This window comes from Furipterus horrens, unplaced genomic scaffold (assembly GCF_987537825.1).
Source record: "Furipterus horrens unplaced genomic scaffold, mFurHor1.1.pri manual_scaffold_1, whole genome shotgun sequence".
In the NCBI taxonomy this organism is placed as follows: Eukaryota; Metazoa; Chordata; class Mammalia; order Chiroptera; family Furipteridae; genus Furipterus; species Furipterus horrens.
The window spans coordinates 75596424-75622644 of NW_028327171.1; the positions used below are offsets into that span (position 1 = coordinate 75596424).

A 26221-nucleotide genomic window follows, 5' to 3' on the forward strand; every position below is an offset into this window, starting at 1 on the left:
GTGCTAAGGAAGTCCGATTAAGAAGAAACAATGTAGGGAGTGCTAAGAATACAAAAAGACAGACAGTGTACAGACTTATTACTCATGAGATGCACCAGGAACGAAAACTCATACATAAAATACAGCTAAGAGAAATACTTAAAAATTATCTGTGAGGACTCTGCCTAGCTAAGCAGGTGTTGAATTGTTCCCATATCTAAAATGTTCACATAGATGGTATACACATTTAAGATGAAAAGTGGTATTTCACTAAACATTGTATTTCACATGGGTGAGGACAGGGATGGAAAAAATTTGAGAAACATGCTTACCAAACAAAAACTTCTTTATAACGTTAACTTTATAATATAACCCATCTCTGAAAAGAGATGGAAAAAAAAATAAAGGAACTTTTGCATTAAAAGTCCTTAAAATATCATTAACTGCTACTTTTGTAATCTTTTCCTGGCAGGGTCTTAATAATAGCTCCAACTTTACCTTATTTAGATTCTGAGGGCAATGTCAACTTGAATTTGGGGTTTTCAATAATACATTTCAAACAAATTGTCAATTTATTAACCCAATTTCAATAATTGTAGTATGAATTCAAATTTCATTTTGCCCTAACTTTTTTTTCTTATAAAGAATTAAATCACCTAAAATCAGATTTAAACAAAAACAAAAACAAACAATAAAACTTGCAAAACCCATTTTTAAAATATTACAGAAACAATATGTTAGTTTTTAATTCACAATGAGAGGTAACATTATAAGAAATAGCCATTGATTTAATGTGTCTAGTACCTTCCTAAATATTATCCCTTCAAACTATCTCCAGGAAAAAAAAGCTACTTAAAATATGGCCTTAAAAATTGCCATGAATGAATAATTAGGAACAAGAAAAATAAGTCACTGGCACTCAAAGGTAGCATGGTTAAATGCATTTTTCCCAATAGTTGGGTATAAACTCTGGTTCCATTTATCAAAGTCAGATAGACTAAAAAGAGAATTGCATACTGTACGCAAACTCTTCATCTGGTTGTAAGTTTATGCAAAACTTCTTAAGTCAACCCACAAGTACTCTTTGGGAGAAATCAAAGAACTGTAATGAAATATTCTTTCTTTAGTGTGGTCATTTAAAAAGTTTATTTTCAAGCTATATACATATAACCCAAAGCTAAGTAAGCTAGCAAGGAATTAAATCTTCACTGAGATTTAATGCAATACTATATTGGCTTGGCTATGGTGCTCTTCTTGTAAAAAGGGATAAACTATCAAACACTTGAGGTAACCTAGAAAGCACAGAGCATATCACAGACATGTTAAAGACAAGCATTTTACATATTTTTGCCAGTGCTTCTCTGAGAGAAAGTTCTTTAAACAGAACTTAACAATTTTTACAATACTAAAAAAAAAAAGAAAAAAAAAAATACATCCCTCAAAAATAGCCCATCAATGCTACATCAAACTTTCCGTATTTCTACAAAAGTAGATGCACATAGAGCTATAAAATTGTATTCCTGAAAGAATGAGCATATTAATTTGTGGTTCATCTTTTCCTGACAAGGTGGTTTGTTAAAAAAATAAGAATGAACAAAAATTAAACCATGTATTGATAAAAGCAAGACAAAATAAAAAGAGAGAGAGAGAGAGAACGAAAGAGTTGCACAGTCGGCAAAGGCTCAGATGAAGGGAAAAACAAACAAAAATGCTTTTCTTCAATGTCTAGGACCCACTCTGCTTTCTCAAGAAAAGTTTCCAAACCAAAGTCAGCTGGCTGACATTTCCTCTTCCCTTTCCATGTCCATTGTGTCCCTTTGCAGAATGGAAAATCCTGGCAGCATCTTTTCCCAGTGGGCTCCAATCTGACTTATTAATACTGTGTTTCAATACCATGGTGATTCCTTGCTCTTATCTTGGTGCTGTAGACCTAAAAAAGTGACCATGAGAAAAATGAAAGCATTAATATATGTAGCACTCAAAAAAATGGACACAATCTACAAAACATTGGGTACAGAAACCAAAAACACAATCTAGGCAACTGTGAGGTACAACTTAAGGAACCCCCGAACTCTAAGGCAATTCTGTGCGTGAGCTCAAAATTTTCAAAATTTCAACCAACAGATGACAAAAACTCTAGACTAGAATAGCGCTATTTGTACTTATTGTGGTTTTTATTTTATTGGAATAGGAGTGAATAAAAAATAAAAGAAAATAAATCATTTTATTTATAATTTCAAAAGGAGCTGGTATTGGAGAAAAATGATGTAACCAATCTTTAGGGCATTTAGGCAGCAATTCAGTCAAACATTTCAGAACAACAATGATACCTTTTGGACTAAAGAAGTGAATAAGTTTTATTGTTATTTTGAAGTGTATACCATTGTGGGATTGTTATAAGTTATAGTGAGCAATTAGACATGGTTAAAAATTGCATCTAGCATTGTTAGCAAAATAGATATAGTTGGCTTGCAGCTAACAGCACAAACATATTCTATTTATAAATTTACTTATTTTTATCACATCTTCCTCCAGAAAATATTTAAGATGGTTTACAAAAATCCAAACTTCATAACAAGAAAATAAGATTTTACAGGTAAATTTAAAATGATAGTGACAAAAGGAAAATATGTGAATGAGTATGAATTCCAACTTACAGCTAAATTGGTTAGGAAGAAGTTTACTAAAGAGGGAATGAAACAGAAAATGTGACTCTAACTGGGTACTCATAAGTCAATTGACTAATTTCTGGTATGAGCAATTAGCATAGCTCCTTCAATTTATACCCACTTGAAGGTCACTTTCTTCAGTTTCCTTTATTTTTGTCCTGGGGCAAAATTCTTTGGAAGAGTAAGATTCAGAATAATGGTTGCTCTTAATTTGTTAAGTTTTTTAAAGAGATTTTATGTACTTATTTTTAAATAGAGAAGAGAGGGAGAATAAGAGGGAGAGAAACATCAGAGAAACATAGATGTATGAGAGAAATATTGATCGGTTACCTCCCACACCCCCCAACTGTGGGCCTGGCCCCCAACCGAGGCATGTGCAATGACCGGGAATTGAACTGGTGACCTTTTGTTTTGTGGGAAAACACCCAACCAACTGAGCCAAACCAGTCAGGGTGCTCTTAATTTGTTTAAAACCAAATACTGAAGCATGAAGGTAAGGCTATTAAATGAGTGACAGAAATGCAGCCTGATTGCTGTTGTGTGGGTGCTAGGATCAGTCTGTCTTCTTGATCCTTGGTCTAAAACTGTTTAAATCTGGGCTGGACGTAAAAAATAGAACTGTTAAATGAGCCAGTATGGTTTTCAACTGTAATTGTTAGTAAAACAGCTGCAGTGATTTAATTTCCTGTCTCCCCAACTTGTCAAAGAATTTTATAAAACAATGGGTATCATTACAAAACAGACACAATTAGTCAGTCATTGATGGAAGACATTAAGAGAATCTACAAACCAGACTACATAAAGGGAGAGAAAATGAATAGAAGACCAAGAAGCAACTCACAAAACCACAAGTCACTGTCTCCTTCTGTAGCATTTGTGTATTAGGAAAAAGCAACACTTCCTGAAGAAAGATTAGTCCCATTTTAATTTTTTTCTCATGTGTACTAGTATTACATTTAGATACAGAATCCAAATTCCCCCCACCCCCATTTCAAAAGAAGAGGATAAGGAGAAGGGGAGAAGGTGGGGAAGAAAGAAGAAATAGAAGTATTTGGGGTATAGTAATTCTCACTAAGCTTGCTTTACCCATTTTCAAATGATTGTGTGGTTAGAATAATTTACAACCTACCATAGTCTCTGTTGGGTGACTATTATAATCTAAACCACCTTAACTGACAATCTGCTGACTGCATAAATATTTTTTTCATTATTAAAATGTCTCATCTTCTGTATGACTCAGTATTTCCACACTTGAAGACTCCATCAATCTATAGAATGTCAGCACTGCAAGTCATGAATAGTATTGGAATCATCAAGTGGTTTGAGTGTCTTTTCCCCCCTTAAATAAAGGCAACCTCTAGTTTTCTTTGCAAAGACATACAACTCTTTCAAAATCATGTTAGCCATTTTCTGTGGACAAGAATTGAATTACTTAACATAGCCCTAAATTTTCCAACCAGAATAACATAAGGCATTTTCTTATTATAACTTCATTTCTTTATTTTTTGTTATTGTTTTCAAGTCTTTGCATTACCTTAAAAAAATCAGTTCAATTCATCTATAACCTGAAATGCATTAAATACCTAATGTGGTCTTGTGTTTTAGCTCCTTCTTGGTAAAGACATATAAATAAAACCTTTATTTTAATTACTAGGTATTTATACCTATAAATTTCAAAACAGGTATAACTAAAGCATAAGAATATGAACAACCAGAAGCAACCGACCCTACCACTAATAAGTTGTAATTGTTACACAATCGATGAGGGTAGATCAGGATATTAAAAGGCTACCCAGTAATTTAGTTTTCCCAATAAGGATTAAAGAGCACAAAAATCATTAATCCATGAATTTTATGTGGTCTGCATATATCATTAACTCATGATCCTTATGTGATCTACATATATTTAGGATTTGCCTAGATTTTCTTAACAGAACAAAAATCCACTGCTATGATTTTGTTTCTATTCAGGTTTTTTTGCTTTCTCACTTCCTTAACTTAAACCTATATAGAATAAGTTCATAACATGTCCTGAAATCTCCCCACTGGCTGTCTGAAATCACTCATATTTATCTTCTTGATATTTGTGACCCAGATTGACTTTACCATTTAGTCAATGAAATTGTCATTAGAAAGGAAAACAAACATCATAAAAATTATGTTAGTGAAGATTTTCTTTAGGCTGAATATGCCAGGCACTGTGCTAAGTGGTTTACATGAATATCTCACTCACTGACACTCACTGTGCTATAATGATATCCACTTTATGAGTGAGAACATTGAAACTATGAAAAGTTATACAACTATCAAGCATAGAAATAGAATTGAAAATGAAGTGATCTGATGTCAGAATCCATAGTCTTAACTACAGTGTATATGGTTCCTATATGGATTACATAAGCTGTAAGCTGTGACACTAGCCTATACTTTCCTAACTCCCCAAGTCAAAATCCTTTCGTAAAATCAATTCAAGGAAATGTTAATGCATTTTTATATTCTTTTTCCATTGTTTTGAAACACTTTTATTTAACAGAACTGATATCAGGAATAACAAAATAGCTGTCTGAGTGATTTTTTAAACTATGTACCAGCAGTTTTTCCTAAGACATAAATGTTTACATAGTAGTTTGTTATATTTCATATGAAGACTATGTACTTTAATCATGCAATTAAATATGTCATATTAACTGAAATGTTTTTTGATATCACCCCCCGTCCCAAACCTCCCCAGTGTGAGCACTGAAGACATGAGGTGGCCATTTGGCCCAGGGGGTAGTTGTGAGAAATGGACCTGAAAACAAAGTTTGAGAGTCTAGGATGCAGTTAAGAGAAAAACCTACAAGGAAATGTCAGCCCACAGACCTAGTTCCTCACTTCATTTCTATCATCACTGTCCCATGACCACCAGAGAAAAGAAAAGAAAAGAAAGGAAAAGAAAAATCTGGACCCAAAAAGAGTGCAAAAGAAGTAAGAACATGAAATAGAAATTTAGGATAATTAGAAGTAGGAGAGAAATCTTGGTCAAGGGAGATCATAATATGAGCTCCCTTTAAAATCTGAAGAATCTGTCTGTTTAACAAGGCACCATAACTCATTTCCTCATTTTCTCATTGATATTTTTGAGAGGCAATAGCTTCACAGATTCATTTTTTGCAAAAGACTCTGGGAATAGGAAGTAGAGTTAGAAACAGGGTGTGTCTAAGCATGAAAAGCCTGGAGAACTCCTTCTTCCTAGATTCTAAATTTCCCATGGGCTCTTCAAGAAGAGTGCAAACACTAACTTAGAAAGAATTCTGGTGAGCTTTTTAGTATGTCCCGTAGCTATGATGTGGGTACCCCATAGGAGAAGAAATGGCATGGACATCTTGGAGGATCACAAACACTAGGAAGCTGAGCTCAATTTCAGTTGTGGGAACATGGTACAGAGGATGCATAGAGAGGCAGAGTAGTGGGAGGGAATATGCTTGGAAACAAAGGTCAGGATACGATTGAAATGACAAGACCAAAAATGAGACATAGCCTCTTAGTTGACAATTTTTGTGATGTGACTTACTCTAGAAGTGGAAAGACAATCCCAGGGAGAAAGTGAGGGAATGATCTGAGAAGAAGTTTTATCTCTAACTGGGAAATTGTTTTAAGTAAGCACAATGGAGATATCATTGGGTTAAGCTAAGAATACTCAGAATTGATGAGGTCAGGTTTTCTGCTATTGAGTAAAAATAAGTGATAAATTGAGTTACTGAAAAAGCTACACTCTGGGACATCTGACTTTTAGGGATTGTTTGTCAGTCACACCCACTAGAAAAGCACATCCTTTTTCTAAGGACGCATAATCACTTGACAATACCATTGACTATAGCTCTTAAGTAAGTTGAATATGTTTCCAATTAATTTTATTGTTGGTGACAAAAAAGGTAATGTGGTAAACACACTAAGGAGCATGCTGCTGATATAAAGAGAAGAAAAATAGAAACACAAAACCTGAAAGTGTAGGTAGAATATATTGTGACCTAAAAGTAAAGCACTTAAATGAATAAATATAACTTCCAAGTTCATAGATAATAAGATTCTAGAAACCCCTTTGAATCAGAATGCTTATATTTAGATAATAAGCTCATAGCTTATTCCTACATTTTGAAAAAGGAGTCCCTGCTTCATTTCTGCTTTAGTAAAAATATATCATATTCATTATAATAATAATATATACAGCATTGTATTGGGTGCTATATCAAAATATCCAACCTTCACCAATAACTTGACCTCTCACACTGACACAATGAGAAATGATCACAAACAGAGTGATGCTAGAGACAGTCATATCATCTTCTCTTACTTTATAAAATTATCACTGGTAATGATCATACAACTGCATTTGTTTGTCTGAGCCCTGGGACAATCGATTTAAATGCTAGTTAAGAATTTCTAAATAAGATCTACATGGGGGCAGCACCTTAACACTAACACAGAGAGAAAAATAAGAGCAAGAGAGACTCAACTTAAGAGCTATAATTTCACTTCAGGTGCATATCAAGATAGATAATATTTAATCTCCACAGAGAACTCCTTTTATTCTCTTTTAAAGCATCTTTAAAAAAATTCAAAATACCATAGATTTCTTGTTTAAAAACCAAGTTATGGAGTAGTTAGAAAATAAATGTTCTACATAATGCTCTGTCATCAAACAACTTGCTCAGTACACTTTGGGTGCACACATATACACCATTATTTATACTGTGCTTACAACATGTTTATTTAACCAGCATTATTATCTTGGAAAACTATTCCATATCAGTGTATGTAGATACACCCTTTGGAAGCAATGCACAATATCCATCATACTTTATACAGTAAATTACATAATTCTCCATAGATCTACATCATTTAAATACACACATGTACAAATAGATAAATGTCTGTTACTTATGTGAGCATTTTAGTAGACAAGATGAATTCCTGAAAATATGCTTGCTGAACCCAAGCACTTATGTATTTATGTATACTTATATTTACATATTTCACTGCAGGTGCTAAATGTTTCAAGAAGTCTGCACCAATAATCATAATGTCTTTACTATTTATTATTATTATTACAGAATAAAAGTGCCTCATTGTTTCAATTTGTATTTCTTCCAGCATTAGTGAAGCTGAACATTTTATTATTATGGCATTTCTTTTTACGTATTTTATCTTTGGCCAATTTCTATGCTTCCAAGAAATTAATTTCCTCCTTAATTTCTAAGTGTTTATGTATATTAGACATAATAACTTTTTTCTCATACATCACAAATATTTTTTGCCAGTTTGATGAGTACATTAGTACCTCCATACTTAGTACTTAAATGTTGAACAATAATTCTTTTGTAAAGTCATTCCAAATAAGATGTATTCTTGAACAGAAAAAAAGATTAAATTTATTATGACACTTGAATTACAACTACTCTCTTATCATTACAACTCTTACATACTAAAACAATAATAAAAGCTTCTAACTATGGCAATGTAATAATTTATTAGCAGAGGGAGGGTTTTCTGTGTATGAAGATGTTTCCTTGAGGCGCATTTAGAATGGACTTAAAATCTTCATGTAGTAGTACTGTCAGAAACAATGAAGTGCAAATTATCTGAACTTGTCAAAGTATGTTTAAATTCAGATTCAAAGGTGGAGTAGAAACGTAAAACCCACTGAACCTGATGTTACTAGTAGACCATAAATTACTAAGTTATTGTAAGCACAGCACCTGCACACCTGAGGCAAACAGTGCAGGCGACAAGTTCAGTGCCCAGGTGCTTTCCGCTGCTTCTGTTTTTCCAGACCAGACAGCAAGCCACCTTAGTCTGCCTGCCCTCTCTGAACTTGACTCCCTCCAAACCACAAACCTCTTCATGCACCAAATCTGCAGCCTTTGCCTTTAGCAACATCCACTTCCCCAGACTTGTGCATGTTAGAATGTCCTGCTGGAAGGGAAACTGACAAGTACTTTAAGCATCAGAATATGGAGTTACAAATCTGAATCAGTCATTTTAAAACTGACCTTGTGGAGGATATAAAATGCACATTACAAAGTTAGGCAATTTTTGATCATAGTGACAATTTACCATGCTCAAAATCTGAATGTCAGCCTGATAGCCTCTTGGGTAAAAGAAGCCTGGGATCAGGGGGGTGCAATATGGAATGTAGATACTGCTCACCAATTCAATGACCTCAATCTCAAGGGCAGATATAAAGAAACTTTGAAGACAGAGACAAAGAATAAAGAAAATAGGGAGTGTGTTAAAGTGAAATGGAAAACCCTCTGTAATTTCTTCTACAGATTTTCTCCCAAAACCAGGGGAGAAAATCCAAAAAATGCTTGGATCGCTTATTGTAACTGAAACCACAAGTTATAGTACTCTCAAGAGATTGTAACTATCCAGACATCTGTTGGAAAACAAATGCAGCCAAACATGCATCTTTAAAGAGGTTTCTAGGTTATGCAGTGACAGCTTTATGATCCAGAAAATAGATAATCCAACCAGAGGAAGAGCTAAGCTGGATACATTGCTTATCCACAAAAACATAATTAGGGACACAGCACTAACACAGGAAACACTTTACCTGGAAGTACGAGTGGTTTAGAGACATGAAAACTTTATAATTTACTTTAGAATTGCAGAAATACAAATCTATTTTATGCCTACTTGGTTTAAGTAATCAATCTCTCCATTAAATCAAAACATACTGGAAAACAGTAAGAATGAGATATGTTGCATATACATCAGTTCCACATTGACATCCATAATTTTTCATAAGCTTGCTCTCTGACATTATCCAGAAAAGTCTGTCTAATCCAAGAAAACATAAGTAGAACTTCAATGATTATGAGGATGCTAAGCATCATCTGATAGCGCTCAAACAAAGCAGCCATGAAAATAAGTATTATCACATATGCTTGTGTTTGACAAAAATTATGAAGTTAAATCTCCAGTATATTAGGCTGTATTCAAATGAAAATCAGTGTATTTTGCCTCCCAATGATCTCCTGAAAGACTTTCTTTGGTCATCTTTTTGCCAAGGAATTCAGAACATGTTGGCCACAGACAACTGTTTGTGAAACCTTATATTATTGATAAATAGAACAATAAGAGAAGAGTTAGGCAGCCTGAAAGAGAATAAAGAGAATCTATAAATTCCACAGGGTATATAGAATTTTTGTATATAATCTTTGCAGTCTGTTTGAAAGCTAATGTAAAATTGTCTGTTCTAAAACAGATTTCTTCTTTTGAGTTGTTTCTTTTAGATGTTCCCTTATATGTGATAAAAGAAATAGTAAAACATTCCTGAAAAGATAATTTGGTGCTACAAAAGACATTGACCCCTGAAACAGGCCTTTTAACTCTTTGAGTGATTCCCCATTTGGAGTCATACTAGAATTACCCAGGATTTTTTTCAACTTCTATAGCTTTGCTCTCAGGTGAGCACATAAGTTTCTATTGGGAACACATGACAGTTTGAAAAAGTCCCCAGTCCCAAACACAGCTTGTTGAGGACAGATCTGTTAAGAAACAATCAAAAGATGAAGGCACTGCCTAATTTTGCTTGGAAAAAAGAAAAAGAAAAAACATTTCTGAGAGCTATGCATAAAAACTTGTTCACAAAATTAATACTTGAATAGAGAATGAATCAATTTTTAGTTCACAGTTTTTAATAATTACCAAGGATTAATAGAGTTTGGGTGAGTATAGCTATATGCTTAGTCTAACTTCCTTGTTCTGCACATAAAATTTCATTTGAACCTTCATGAGTGACAAAAATAAACATCTCAGCAATGCGTAAGCTCATAGGAGAGCTTTTAGTACCCTCTCATTCCACGTGGAATCGTGTTTGTTCTAGATAGAGAAAACAATATTTAAAAATATCTTGAGGTTGTACATCCTGCTAACTCTTCCAATCCTTATCTCTATGCTTTATCCCACAACTTCCATTGTCTGTCCAACAAAGAAAAAGAACCCAGTTTTCACTGTATGGCCAATGCTAGCAAACACCACTACTAGGAAATTTAACTCCAACAAATATCACAGCTATTCTTTAAAAATAGATATGAATTAAGTTAGATACAGTCAGGAAGTGGCAGAGGTGTTTAAGCAAGCATCATGATGCCATGATGATCTACAGTCTAAATTTCTTTTTCTGTGAGAAATGCATCATATTTCTTAAGAATAATGAGAGCTTTAGTTTCACATCACCACTCAAAAACACAAGCATGGGCATTAGTTCATTGAAATCTCCCATTTGTGTCAAAGTAGGATATATCATTTTTATTTTGCATCTACAGAAAAGGTTATAAGACTTATTCAACATAATACAGCTAAGAGATAATATGGGTCCCAGAATCTATTCTTCTGGCCCTCTGCTTTTTCCATTCACATCTCTGGACACATGTTTCTTCATCTCTGTGAAGTTCTCTATATTGGCTATCATTTTTATGAGCCCCTAAGTGATTCGAGGGTGAGGATAAATTATTAAAATTAACTCTCTCTTTCCTCCCTTTTCCCCCACCTATTTCTGTTTCACACACATACATATGCATATACATACATACTTAAAAATAAACATATATGAGGTCTGTCCAGAAAAAGTCCAACCATTGTTAATAAACCAAGAACAGTTTAGACATTGATGTAACCTGGCACCAAAGCAGAGTGGACTGCAATGCGCATGTGTGAACAATGACAACTTCACTGTACTAGTCAGTTGAGGTGTTGGATGCCACTGACTGAGCATGTGTGCTGTGTGGCTGTCGCATTCAAAATGATTGGGCAAGTAGAGCAACAAATCTGCATCAAATTTTGCATTAAGTTTGAACATTCCTCTATGGAAACTTTAGATGATTCAGAAGGTCCCAGTTATAGGCAACTGGTGATTGGCAGCTTCATCATGACAATGCACTAGCTCAGGCATCGCATCTTGTGCAAAGTTTTTTGGTGAAACATCAAATCACCCAGGTGACTCAGCCTCCCTATAGCCGAGATTTGGTGCCCTGGGACTTTTGGCTTTACCCAAAACTAAAATCACCTTTGAAAGGGAAAAGATTTCAGACTGTCAATGACATTCAGGAAAATACAGTACAACACGGAAACTGGCGGTGATTTGGGAACTGTGTGAGGTCCCAAGGTGCTTACTTTGAAGGGGACTGAGGTGTCATTGTCTTATGTACAATGTTTTTTGTATCTAGTGTCTTCTTTTATAAAGGTCTCTATTTCTCATAGCATGTGGCTGGATACCTTCTGGATAGGCCTCATATATGATTTTTTTTTGTCCTAATCTCTTCTTCTCTCCTCCTTAAACTCAAATTAATGACCTCAATATCTGCATCCCTAAAAGGAAACACATGTTGACAAACTAGTTTTCTCTGTTTTTATTAAATTATATGTACATACAAACACAGCACACAGACACATATACCTAAAGAAAACTTGTCATCCACTTTTTATAAGTATATTTTATTGATTATAGTTACAATAGTTCCAGTTTTTCCCCCTTTGACAAGAAGTGCATATATATGCTCTTCTGTATATTTTTTAGGTTTTTAGACAGCAATATCACAAAGAACATAATCCACTCATAGATCCCCTTCTTTATGGCAGTTACTTTATTCCAGTATTTTGCTACTGTGAACATTGTGACAATAAACAATTCTGTACATATATCTTCATATGTTGCTGCTTATATTTATGGGGCATAAACTCATGGGGCCAAAGTTTATGAGTATTTTAGACTGTAATACATTTTCTGGTTTACTTATTTAAAAGACTTACACCTTAATTTTCTATCAGCAATGTATGAGAAATAGCATTTCCCCTAAAGCAAGATATATTTTACATGCATTCAAACTGATACACACACGTACTCACGCAGTTATTTGTATTATTAAGCAAATGCATCCTGAAACATGCAGATTCCTCTCAGAAAGCTCCTGTACTCATTCTATGAGAGAAAACCCCATGCTTTGGGCACTGTGACATATGGCACCATTCTGTGGACGAAGGCCCAGAAGAGAGCCTGGACAAGATCGGCACGGCTCTGGGACAGCCGTGGAATTTCATTAAGGTCCTGCAGAATCCAGCCATGGATACTCAACACTGACAGCAGTGCTTTGGAATGCGTTTTTCCCTATGATTCACCATCCAGGTCCTTTTCATGCAGATCTCACTCTCTGGCTAGGATATCCTGGTGTTTCACATGCATCTCAAAGATGGTTCCCATTACCCTTCTGATCACAAAATTGTCATTCTGAACATGTGCCCTGTACCACTAATGCCGTTCAGGAGTGCATAAATATTTTAACACATCTTTGGCGATTTTTCTTCTCTCACTGAAAAATAGATTTATGACACAAGGCAATGAAAAAGAAAAAGTTCTGCAGAAAGTGTGAAAAAGTTGGTTGTTAATTATTAGAGTCTTTACTGCTACCAAATCATAAGCTTTTTTAAAAGTCCAGAGAAAATACTAGTTCATAAACATTCTGCCTAGTATTTTTTAATCAGCAGCTATTGCCTTGTGCCATTTTAACTATCCAAATTCAGATAATGCCCTCAAGGTAAGTATTCAGAAATCTATAAACCTTTATTGAACAGCAAAACTGCCACTGAGAAATCACAGTGTCCTGGGGCCAGCTTCTATGCAATGTCATTTAATGTGCCTATCTGCTAAAATCAGAAGATTAGAAGTAAACTTTTATGCCTCGTCTATCTTACACCACTAAAGAAAATTTCCTCACTTCTTCATTTATAGGAATCACTAATAACATCAGGATAGACTTCACTGAACCCCAGAAACTTCAGAATAGCAACGACAAATATGCTCAATGAGAAGAGATGAAATGGAAGGGAGAAAAACTTTGTAGTTGACCACTTTCAACATGTTACTTTGATGTCCTCTCTTCTTCATGGTGAAAAATACCTTGGTACTTTAATATTCTATATAAATCATACTATCCTGTTAGTTATTACTATGACTCTACAATGATTTCTCTCCTAATTAACCATCTCTCTTCTTCTCTCACTCTCTCTCTCACTCTCTCTCTCTCATTGTAAAGTCTGGAATGAGAGCATTATGATACAAAGTAAAGACTCAAATATCTTAAGTTGGTAACTCTTGGTTTCCTTTAGTCTTTATATATGTGTGTGTGTGTGTGTGTGTGTGTAAATATATATATATATATATATATATATATATATATATATATAAATGTATATGTTCAGAGAGGGAAATAATTTTGACGAGGTTATTGGATATAAAGCTCCATGGTTTTAATTCCCTTACTATCCTTGATAACATTTAAAACTAGTAACATTTTAAAAGGGGACGTTACTCTAGCTTAGCATGGTTATTCTGAAAACTTAAACACAGTCACAATCTTTTCTGCCCAGGCTTGTCAGCAGCAGACCACCTACCAGAAGGCATGGGTCTTGAGATGTGATCTAGGGAGATGGCAGATTTAAGAGGTTGGATGGAAAAGCAAGTTGTAACTTGATGTCCAACCTTCCTTCCTGGATGGAAACTTCCTCTCCATTTGCTGCTCTAGTGCATAGCTATTTTTCTCCCTCCTTTTTTATTTCCTGTATTTGATAAAACAAAGATATGTATGCTTCTACGAACAAAGAGCAATGTAAAGCATCTGCATAGTATTGAGCCAAACTGATCACAGTATCTTAACTACTGAAATAGTTTAATTCACTTATTTTAAAGTGAATACTATATAACAACTTTGGGCAATAGTAGTTATGACTTAGTTTTATTAAAATATGTTATAATTTGTAAATAAGGGCCCTTTAACAAAACATTCAGATTAAAAGATTGAGATTAAACCTGCATTTTTAAAAATATAGTTTACAGGCCTCATACAATAAAGAATTCAAAAAACCATGTAAGGTGACTCGACTTTTATGATATTATCAGACACAAAGTGTCTATTAAAGGCATAGATAAGAAGGATACTTGTGGACTCCAAACTTCTCCATTTGTACCTAGTGCTCCCTGGCTATAGTCAAACTTTAAGTCCTCAAAAATATTTTCCAAGTTTCTTATCATACAGATTCTATTCACAGGTTTATCAAGCACATTGGTATGAAAGTCTCTTCAAAAATAATTCAAGCTATGCCTCAACTCCTGAGAGAATACTAGAAACATAGCTTCCTGTACTTATTGAAATTTTCATGACCTGTATTTAGTAATTTGTAGATCCAGAAGCTATTGTAGTTTTGTTTTTCTCTGTCTAGCAAGAATAAATGTCCCATTCTATGATACATAATCTTGATTTCACTCCATAGCTGAAGATATGGCTGTTAGAGAGAGATGAACCAGATAGCATTTAGTATCTGGCTCTAACCATCTATTGAGACAGAATCATTCAGTCATCAAATTCACTATTTCTGCAAAAGTATATCCAATGTTTACATGACAAATTTTTTGAGAAGCCAGAGGTACATCATCAACATGTTAATTCTCTTTTATCTCTGTATTTCCTGAACCTATGTTATGATACAGAATGTTATTTCAATGGGGGTGGTGGTGGTAATCTTGGCTTACCTAAATGTATGTTAACAAAAAGGATATGTGTACCTCAACTCTTACCTGTTTATGTGCTTTTTATATTGAGTAATTGTGATATTCCTCAATGTAAAAGAAAAATGTATAACAAAACTATAGCTAAAATAACATGAGGGATCCTAAGAAAAATAAATCTGTGGATCTAGAGATGAAAACAATCTCAAGCCACGAAGAGTTTGTGTTTATAAAGAAGGAGTCATACCACAAAGCATGACTGCTTATCCTTTTGGTAAGTTGAAATACAGTGGATGAAGTGGAAGTTATAAATAAAGTCAACTTTTTATTTCAGTAAAAAAAAAAAAAACCCTCATTAACAAATCTTTACTTGAAAAAATTAATTCAAACAGGCTGGGATATGGAACATTTTATGTTTTCTTTTAAATACATTATTGGCAATAACAGGAAATAAGAATGCCAGCATTTCAGTAAAATAGTTATGGCCACTGAAAGATGAATGTACTTAATGTCATCAAAAACACAAAATCTAATCATGATAGGAAGAGGTGTGTTCTTGTGTTCACATATGCATATCTAATAATATGCTGTATCCCAATCACAAGTCTGTCCACATTTAACTCTTCTTCCTGACACACAAAGGGGCCTAGTACAATACTCTGAGTGACTGAAGTTAGTACTCCATATCCTGGACCCTCCTTCTTCAGCTTACCCTTCTAGGTATTCACCTTTGGCCTCGCCTACCCTTCTTAACCTACCTTTCTACACCAGCTTAATGGTAAGGTGAAAATCCCTGATAAAAGTTGAAAACTTTGGCTTTTAATATGAGGAAAAAACAAGCAAGACCATACCATGAAAAGTTAGTAAGTATGCTAAAAAAAAAAGCCCATAAAAATATCAGAGTGAAAATATCCCTTATTAAAACCTAACATATTTCTTTACTAAAGAATGTATAATAGTCTTTTCCATGCTAAAGTGAATTGTGACCTCAGAGAGGTATGTAGTAGGCAATGTTACCTAAGCAATTTCACCATGGACCTTTTCTTTTTTAGTTAAACTCTTATTTTCACATGCTAAAACTACTGTTCTCATGAAACCCAGTTTTAAGGTTGTTAAAAGGAATGGGAAAAGCCTAATGTGGGATTTGGCATAACAGCATTTTGGTAGACAGCTATTTTCATGAGGAGGACAGACACAGGTGCCCTACGATTCAATCGATAGATATGTAATATCCATTCAAAAAAGGGAGCAATACGTGAAAGCAAAGCAGGCCTGACATAAAATGGAGCCAGGACACAAGTGAGGCTAGCGAGGCACCTGGGTACAAAATTTAAGGAGGCACGTACAGGCAGCACGTTGAGAATGAGTATTTCTTCCGGTTTTATGCCTAAGGCATCCCAGCTTGAGACCTTCAAAAAAGATAGACCCTTTCACTTAATTGTTGTGGAATAATTTTACCTACAAAACCTCAGAACTCTATTACTACATTGTGTAATGCTTTTTGAATTAATTACACAGTATATAGTAAATGTTCTTTAAAAAATATCAAGAAATATAGAGTATATAAAATAAAAAGTAAAATTCTCTCAATCTCACAATTCTATTCTAAGTATATATCTAATATAATTAAAAAAATAAAAATAAAACTTGTACATGAGGATTCATTATAGTACTAGTCTTCTTAGCCAAAAAATAGAAACAAACCAATTCATTAATAAACAAAATGTGGTATCTATATCCACACAGTAACAGAGTCTCCACCCCTTAAAAGGAGTCAAGTTCTGAGACATGCTCCATGGATGACTCTTAAAAACACAGGCTAAGTGAAAGAAGGAAAACACCAAAGGCCACATATTGTATGACTATTTATATGAAATGTCTAAAGAAAGAAAATCCATACAGACAGAAAGTAAATTAATGGTTGCCAGGGCCTATGTGGTAGATGGAGGGAAAATTGGGAGTGACTCCTAAGAGATATGGTTTCTTGTCGAAGTGATAGAAATCGTCTGGAAATAGATAGTGGGAATTTTTGTACAACATTGTTAATATACTGAAATCCACCGGATTGTACCTTTTAAAATGGTGAAGTGTACGACTTAAGAAATATATCTCGAGAAACAAGATGGCAGAAGAATAAGTGGAAGCTACACTAACCTCCTCCCGGAACTAGTCTAGATTTACAACTTAATTTTGGAGAAATCATCTGGAATAACCAACCGAACACTAGCTGGAGAGAAGTCTTATAACCACGGAGAGACAGAAAAGGCTGCTACATCACAGCGTGACTGGTAGGGAGTGCAGAGACTCGGAAGGGCTGCCTGGGCTCACAAGGGTGGCAGCTGAAGGGACTGATAAACAGCTCAGCAGCCGGGGGTTCCCCCTGAGAAGGGCAGGGTCTAAACCCCCAGCTGAGCTTCCCAGCCTACAGCAACAGAGTGGAAAGTAAAATAGTATCCAGCTGTGAAAAGCAAAAAGCCACAGGGTTTCTTGCTAGCTGGAGAGAAACAGCTGGAGAAAAAGAGCTCTTAAGCGGATCACATATGAAAATATTTTGGCCCCCACTTACCCTGGGCTCGAGCGAAGGGAAGACAGAGAGGACTAGAGATGCTTGGGGAGAGTTTGGTATGGTGGCTTTGAGGGGAGAACTGGGGAAGCAGCCGATCGGGTCCCAGTGCTGACTAATCGCCAGTACTGCAAGCAGACCACTCCCCTCAGGTATGTAGCTCTGCTTCAGTGCCCTGAAGGGCAGACTAAAGGTCACCCTAAATGTTCCTTGTGTAAGTTCCAGCAAAGCAGAACTAAAGATTATAAGTGATAATTTTCTGCTCTTGTTGTGTTTATGCAAATGAACAGGATAAATTAAAAATGGACTTAATGCAGTCCTTTAATGACAAGGAAGGTAATCTTAGGGAGAAAAATCGTGATTCAAGGAAAATCACAATGCTCAGTGGTAGACTATAAAGTAGTGTAGCTAACCATCTTTAAAGTTTATCTTCATTTAAAGTTTGTTTTGATTTGAAAATTAAACTATGTCTGTGGTATTATCAAAGATGTTTAATTTACAGGCAAGAAGAATGTCAAATGCCTTGCAACTGGATGTCTTTCCGATAAGACAGTCCTACAAATTTAGAGACTTGCATGTGGGTTATGTTATATAAATTAACATGTGTTTTCTGTTTTCAAAGGGCACAAGCCTATGATCTCATTACCTGAGTGATTGTATGTATAGGCCTCACTTAATCCTGTCTGCATCGCTGCCTCCTGAGACTCAATGGTTGGGCTGAACTAAGTGGCTGGGTTGGTGAAGAATGGGGTGGTCTGTGGGCTTCACTTTAAAACTGGTTTCTCTTTTCTGTCTTAATGGCTTGGACAGAAAGAGCCCAGAGGTCTGAGAGGCGGGAAACCTAAACTATTTCCCTCAGCCCAAACTAAGTATAATGGGCAAAAGGGTTTTGGACAGGTGAGATGTACCTGGCACACCTTCCTCCAAAGAAGCCCTTCTTTTCCCTAATGTGGGACATTGAAAAATTAATCCCTGCCTTTTGTCATCTAGTGGTTATGGATTGAATGATGCCTTTTAACCCTGTTGCCAAATCTGTTGCCCCCAGAATACAACAAGGATGCCAGCCTGTTAAACGAAGCATGCCACGGTCTGGTGGCAGCCAACTGACCTGGAGTCTGCACAATCCTTCCCCATGTGGGAAGACCACCCTCCCCTCCACACCCTCACTCTTATTAGGGATTTCTGGATCCAAGGGTAGGCAGAACGATGACCATGTCCAGCTTGAAGCAGCTAGAGGAGTGCAAGACCTTCGCCCATTGTCCTTTATAAGATTATAAAGGGTCTTAAGTCTGAGAGGGAGGGATTGTTATTTTTTAACGTTAAAATAATTAATTAATTAATTAATTTTAAAAAAGAAGAAGAAGAATATATGAAAGGGTGAGGAAGGAGAGCTTGTATGTACGACCCATGGGCATGGACTTGGGGAGGGGGGATTGTTGGGGAGGGGGGTGCTTGGCGGAGGGGAGCAAAGGAGAAAAATTGGAATTATTGTAACAATATAATCAATAAAATATACTTATAAAAATTTTAAAAAAAGAATAAAAAGAAATATATCTCAATAATAATAATTTAAAAGCTAAAAGGGGTAAAGGTCTGTCCACCTTCCCCTTTTATAGTTAGCATTTATAGATAGCCTTTATAGAATAGCTAAATTGTGCAGGGCACATTTCTAAATGTTTTAGTTCTTTAACTCATTTAATCCTCAAAAGAACCCTTAGGCATCTTTTAAAGACAAGCTGAGACATCCAAGGGGTTAAGTACTTTTCCAAAAATCCTGCAACTAGTCAGTGACAAAGGTGGGCTTATAAAATTAGCATGTCTTCAAAGCTCAATGCCCACTAATTACTAATGAGTGATGATCTTTAAAAGTGGGGGTATATACTTTCAGATAATTTTCATTGAGAAAGTACAGTGCACACATGTTTGTGTGTGCTTATAGAGATAGATAAAAATTATACACACAGGACTATATATGGGTCAGAAAACTGTAGTCTATAGGCCATACCAGGCACCTTGTCTGTTTATGGACATAGCCCAAGAGTTAAGTATGAAAAATAGGTTTTATATATTTAACTGATTAAGAAAGAAAGGAATAAAAAAAGCGTAGCATTTCATGACACATAAAAAGTATATAGAATTTAAATTTCAATGTCCATCAATAAAATTTTATTGGGACACAGCTATCCTCATTTACTTCAGTTTTCTCTGTGGCTGCTCCTACACTACAAAAGCAAAGCTGGGTCATGGTGACAGACACTATGACCCTGCAAAGTATTAAATATTTCTGTCAGGGCCTTTATAGAAAACTTTTGTTGACTCTTAGATTTCATCATACAAGATACCCTAAAACTTTCTTTGGTCATACTTACCACAGATAACTGCAAAATAAAAATGCACTTAAAATTATTAAACTTTTCCTCTACTGATGAAAAATCATATCCTTTACCAAATTGCTCTCAAAATGGTTGCATTAATTTGTCTCTTCATGAAATGTACCTGGAATTTGAGAAGTTTTATGCCTGTCTCATCTGAATGCAGGCCCTTTCATCTGCTGCCCAGTAGCCAGTCGACATTGATGCTGAGTCCTGAGCTGAGCCACAGTTTGGGCTGCATGGTCAGGTCAAGGTTGCACTGATTGAATAGAGGAACCCATTTCACATTCTTCTCAACTATCCTACCTTCATAGCTTTTGTCTTTTATACAGAAACTTCTGTTACTTAGTAAGTAGTTAGAAAAGTGGAAGGGAGCTACTTTTTGTCCCCCTGTAGTGAATATTGTAATGGGCCACTGTTCCCTCTCCACTGTGTTGAGACATTCATTCCCCTCCTGTTGACAGCACCTGACTTTCAGTTGTTTCCCTTCAGAAATTGCCTTCAGCTGAATAAAGCCACTCTGCCTAATGCAGTGGCCCCTTTCCGTAGGCAAATCTATCCAATAACCAGTCAATGCAGGAATATAAAAGCCCATCTACCTTGACTAAAGGCAGGACAATTATAAAGAGCCATCTGAGCTCTAGAGCTCCCTGTAAATCAACTAAGGCTCAGTTAAACTTAATCATAGTAAGACATCTCCTACCCAATTCTTATCACATGCCAAAGTTGTTATCCTGAGTACATTACCCCATGAATTGTCTATAATCAAATCAGCATCTTAGGGTCTGTTTCTTCTGAAAACTGATCTAAAACACTTTTCTCTAACTCTTCTCAGACGAAGAGAGATGTGATATTTGATATGATGCCTGAGTCAGGAGAGGAAAATGAGCTCAGGTGGCTCAGTCCCTTCCTCTGTCTTTCTAGGCCAGGCCCCACACCGGGGAGTGTACGCTCTAACTGCTACTGCCAATTGTATGGTAAGCACACAAGGGTCCTACTTCAGTTTATGCTTCTCAGGTTTCCTTTCACAGTAACGGTGCTCTAAATTGTATGACAAGGAAGATGTTTATGGGAACCTTCTCTGAACTCTAAGATTTTCCTTAAAGATGGACCTAGCAGAATCTAAAGTTAGCCCAAGATACTACAAAGTCCACTTGTAACAGTAAGCCTAATCTAGGATCTCCAATTTAACCTGATCAATGATTATACTAATAATTTGACTTTTATTTCATTGATTCCATTGTCTTTGTTTTCTTATTTGAGCCAAAAGTATGGGACAAGGATGAATTATGAGCATCCTTATAAACCCATATGAAGAGAGTAGCACTGCATACATTCAATAGGTAAATCTTCACTTGTCATTATTAACCATTAATAGTTTAATTTAGCAGTCCAAATTAATAGTAATCTAGGTTACATACATATACAGGGAGATGCTGTTCCAGCAATTTCTTGAAGAAGAATTGGGTATTTATGATTTAGGTATACAATTTTCAAATAGAAAAACTAAGTCTGTTTTTTATTTGTAAATGAATTAAAGAAGACCTACTTCAGAATTAGTTTAAGAATTAGGAGCAATAATATGTATAAAGTACCTTTGGCAGTACATTAGATAGTGGGTACTTAATAATATTAATTTATAGCTCAGAGAGAACAAAACTACTCTTTCCTCTACTTCCAAAAGGTAGGAGGGTGATTTTCACTGCCCCCCCCCAAATGATTTAAAGCTAAAATTCTGAACAAAGAGTTAGTGAATCGGGATTTTACCAAAGTTCACAACCACTAAAGTAACAGAGAATTAGAAACAGAGAGCAACAGCAATCACATCCATCTTCTATCTTTATGGCATAGAATGCACAGAAGGAATGCGTTGGACTTAAATGTTTCTGCCCCTCTAAAATTTATAGGTTAAATTCTAATGCCCAATGTGATAATATTAGGAAGTGGGTCCTTTAGTAGGTCATTAGGTCATGAGGGCAGAACCCTCATGAATGGAATTAGTGCCTTTATAAAAGAGATACCAGAGAGATCCCTTGCCCCTTACACCATGTGGAGATACACTGAGAAGACAGTGTCTAAGAACCAGAAAGTGGGTCCTCGCCAGACACTGAAAGTGCCAGAACCTTGATCTTAGACTTCCCAGCTTCCAAACCTGTGAAAACTAAGTGTTGTTTAAGCCAAAATGAAATGTTATAGCAGTACAAAGAAACTAAGAAACGAGAGAACATAGCTTTGCCTACTAAGGACACTTTTAACTCTGGCCACATGGGTACCATGGGAGGAAGATAGGAAAGAGCCTCCGGAATTGGCTATCCATAATGGCAGCCACCAAACTGGGACTCTAGTCAGATCTGGTCCTAGGCATCCAACAACTCAAGAGTGGCTTTCATTCTGCTAGTATGTGGCTAAGAAAGAATGGAAGCCTGCAGCGGTTCGCCCCATCACATTCTCTCCTCCTAGAGAGAGAACAGAGTTCCCTGACAGTTTATTTAGAAAAGCAGTTTGAACCCAGAGACTCAACAGGAAGCTGAAATAGGTGAGGCCAAACAATAAACAATATTGGAAAGCTCAGTGCAGAACCAGTAACCGAATTAAGACTGTTCCATTCATGTCGGAATGAATGCCGCTTGATACTCTGGGGAGTTCTCTGCTGTGAACCAGTATTTACATTCAAGACCCTGTACACTATAGAAAAACTAAGAAAAGTTTGAGTTTCTTTAAACTTCTGGAGAGAAAGTCCTAATATGTCACAAAGTTTTCCAGAAAAAGAACCTGGGACTGGAGGTGAAGGTGGGTGACTTTGGAATGTAGACTCGGGGGCTGTAATCACTGACCTGATTGGTCTTGTTTCGTTTCTGATGCCTGTGATTTTGTGAACTCAGAACAGTTGATAGTATTAATATGACTAGTCTGCTCCAAAAACCAAGTTCAAACACTTAACACCATGACGTTGAGAAATAGTGAATTCCAGCGAAGAGCTAAATGTTCTGTGAGTAAATATTTCCCTTATCAGTTTTTATAAATCTGTTGAATATAGGCTTTATAGTAGTTTTATCAAGTCAGAGAGAGGGAGAGTAAGAAAGAGAAAAAAGAGGAGGAAGGCAGCAAGGAGGGGAAAGGGAGGGGATAAAAGAGAAGGCAAAAAAAGGGAAAAAGAGGGAAAATCAGTTTTGTTTTTTTTAAGTACATTCCCTAATCTTTTTCAAACAGAAGATCATGGACTACATTCCAGAAAGCAGTTCTTTTATAAATCATACATAAGACCTAACACAAAAGGAAAGGAAAAATTACTGAAACATACTATTTATTATTTCTATTCGGCATTTCATATAGTACAGATCACAGAGACAGGGGAGATTTAAAGAATATACTCAATATGTCCTAAGTGACCACAGATTCCAGTCCATAGGAACAGATCACTAGCTTAAGAAATGGGAGAAAAGATCACAGACCTTTCTCAGGCTGTACTCCATGAACTAGTCATACCAGTTTCTGCAGGAATGCAGGAGTTATTGCAAAATGTTTAGGTTCTATAAACATGTTGGCAAAGCTTAACTTTAGCTATAGAAGAAAAAAATATTTCAAGGTATCTAGAATAGCCCCCATATTTAAGTATTTCTTAACTTTTTCTTCTCATTATGGAAAGGAGGAATCCCCCCTGCTCACCTGTATCAAATCCCACACTTGGCACTATGTCCACAGTTCCGTGGAAGGCTCCGGCCCACGCTGAGGTAGCAGTGGTGACTGTCGTCGGGTCTGTCTTTGTGATGTCACACTGAGGAGCAGGAATCCTGGCTGCACGCACTGATGGCATCAGCAGGGGCCCGTAGGGTGGATCCAGGGCAGATGCAGCAGAAGGGTGAGGGTGGTGGTGGTGGTGCCGGTGGTGCACGTGCGCGTGGGGGTGGTGGTGTCGCAGGTACATGTCATGCATGTGGCTGTAGGATGGGCTCACCTGAGATGCCAAAGGGTAGTGCCAGGACTCAGACGCGGGAGGGGGAGGGGCTGGGCCACTCTGGTGCAGGCCGTGTCCTGGCCAGGGACCGGGATCGGCTGCCGAAAAGGTGCCAGGGGGTGCCGTGACCTGAAAGTCAGGATGAACTCCCCCCAAACAAGGTGCAGGTGGGGGCTGGTAAGAGCTGGTCCAAAAGGAAGTCGGGAAACTATTCCTCTGACTTGAGAGAGCTGTGCTGTCTGAGAAGACAGAAAAATAAATTATTTACATAAGATTCCATTCTGGGACAGACTTGCCTCTACATGTTCAGTATTTTACAGCAGGCTAATCAGTCTGCAGTTCTTCTCCCCACGCAGAGGTGAGCTGAGACTAGTTAAGCCTGTGAGCTCCCGTGCCAAGTCAATGCGCGGGGCTCGAGGCGCGATATGAGTCCCCTCCCCCACCCCAACCCCAATTAGTTTGGTTTATGCCATCACAATCCATACCGAGGTCTGCAAGTCGGGACTGAAAAGTTTCATTTCCTCCTGAGTGTCTTTCTGTCATCAAGTCTGAACAAAGGCGATAGTTCCCTACCTCGCAGGTAAAGAAAGCTTATACCATAGAAGTGGTTCAGGTAGGTTCAAATAATGCTGTTTACTAACTTCTTTTAAATGCAAATATAATTTTCATTCAAACTAAACATTTTAGTGCTGAAAGGAACAAATGGAAGTAAGGTTACATTCAGTTATGCTCACCAACACTCATTTTCCATAAGAAAGAGTGTGTTCTAAGCCTATTTTTTCTTTAGAGGTCCTGGAGTCTCTGGACTAATAATAATATTAGTTAACATTTAATTATAATGACCGAATGTCCAACAGTAAGCCAGCGGCTTTTCATGGATGATCTTAATGGATCCTCAGTTCAACTTTATGAGGTAGTTATTGTTTTTTAATTGCTATTATTATTTCCATTTTATCCATGTGGAAATCTAGGCAGGGAAGAAGCCCAAGACTTCACAACTGCCAAGTAAGAAACTGAGATTTGAAGACAGGTGGCCTGCCACCTGGATGGCCAGCATTCTTCACAGCTGTGCCACAAGAGGGCACAACTGTAATTCTAACCTCCATATTGGACATTGGTGAAGGTTCTGTGGAAATCGAGAGATTCAAGTAGGAGTAATGGGTTTGAGAAGGTGTATGCAAAGTGGAAATAATGTCAAAGAATAACACTTGGAGATAAATTAGAAAGAGGAATAACCCTCCCCAACTCTGCTTAAATTCAATTTCTCCACTCAATCCTTAAAACGTATTTAGGAGTAATGGGTTTGAGAAGGTGTATGCAAAGTGGAAATAATGTCAAAGAATAACACTTGGAGATAAATTAGAAAGAGGAATAACCCTCCCCAACTCTGCTTAAATTCAATTTCTCCACTCAATCCTTAAAACATATTTATGATGACCTACTCTGTACCCAGAGAAGGAAAACTCTGATTCCAAAAAACCTCCGCTGCCTTGCGGCATACCTCTTCAGGGGAAAGGCTAAGGGAGTAAACCCCGACAGAAAATCCGGAGCCGGAGTCCCTAAGGCGGTTTGACGTCGTAGTCAACACCGGCAACTCCTGCGGCGCACCTGAAGCCAAGCTGTATTGACTCCGTCTTTCCCTTGGACCCTTCAGCTGCGAAGAGAGCGGGGGTCTGCTGCATGGGCAACAGCAGACCCTCCATATCACCCTGCCCAGGCTCTGTAGCTTCAGTTTCACTGGAGAGGACACTCCAGCATCATCGTAAGATGTCGATTCAACACGGGAGGAGACAGATACCGTGTCACTCCCGAGTTGGACTGCACAGCCATTCTCGGCGGTGCAGATAGACTCTTAAGAAGCTACACCATCGTCTCTCGAGACGGACAGCTGCCCACGACCACGACTCTGTACCAAACATAGGGAGATCACGGATGATCAAACAGATGTCACTGTTAATCACAATCTGATGGGGGACAGATAAGTAAATTGACATGTGCCATGTGACATGGTAGGTGCTCTCATAAAGGGAAGCACATAGAGAAGGCACAGAAGCAGCCTAAGAAACGGGTAGCTAGGTTGAAAGGGACAGTAAAGTTAGCTTTGTGAAGAAGTAGTGAAGAGTGTGTTAGGCAAATGAA

At 36.8% G+C, this 26221-nt stretch overlaps 1 protein-coding gene across 5 annotated transcripts in view; it reads right to left on the reverse strand.

Annotated features, from left to right (window-relative positions):
- Nucleotides 1-1558: 1558 nt before the first annotated feature.
- The window catches only part of VGLL3 (vestigial like family member 3), a 45189-nt gene continuing 20526 nt past the window's right edge, over nucleotides 1559-26221 (reverse strand). For 4 of the 5 annotated variants that reach the window (XM_090275956.1, XM_090275933.1, XM_090275949.1 and 1 more), the window contains exon 3: nucleotides 23452-24321. In XM_090275956.1, the coding sequence (XP_090132082.1) occupies nucleotides 23747-24321 (575 nt within the window). In that variant the 3' untranslated portion in view covers nucleotides 23452-23746. Of the gene's footprint in view, nucleotides 1910-23451; nucleotides 24322-26221 lie in introns of those variants that run through there. The other variant, XM_090275940.1, reaches the window with a different exon arrangement.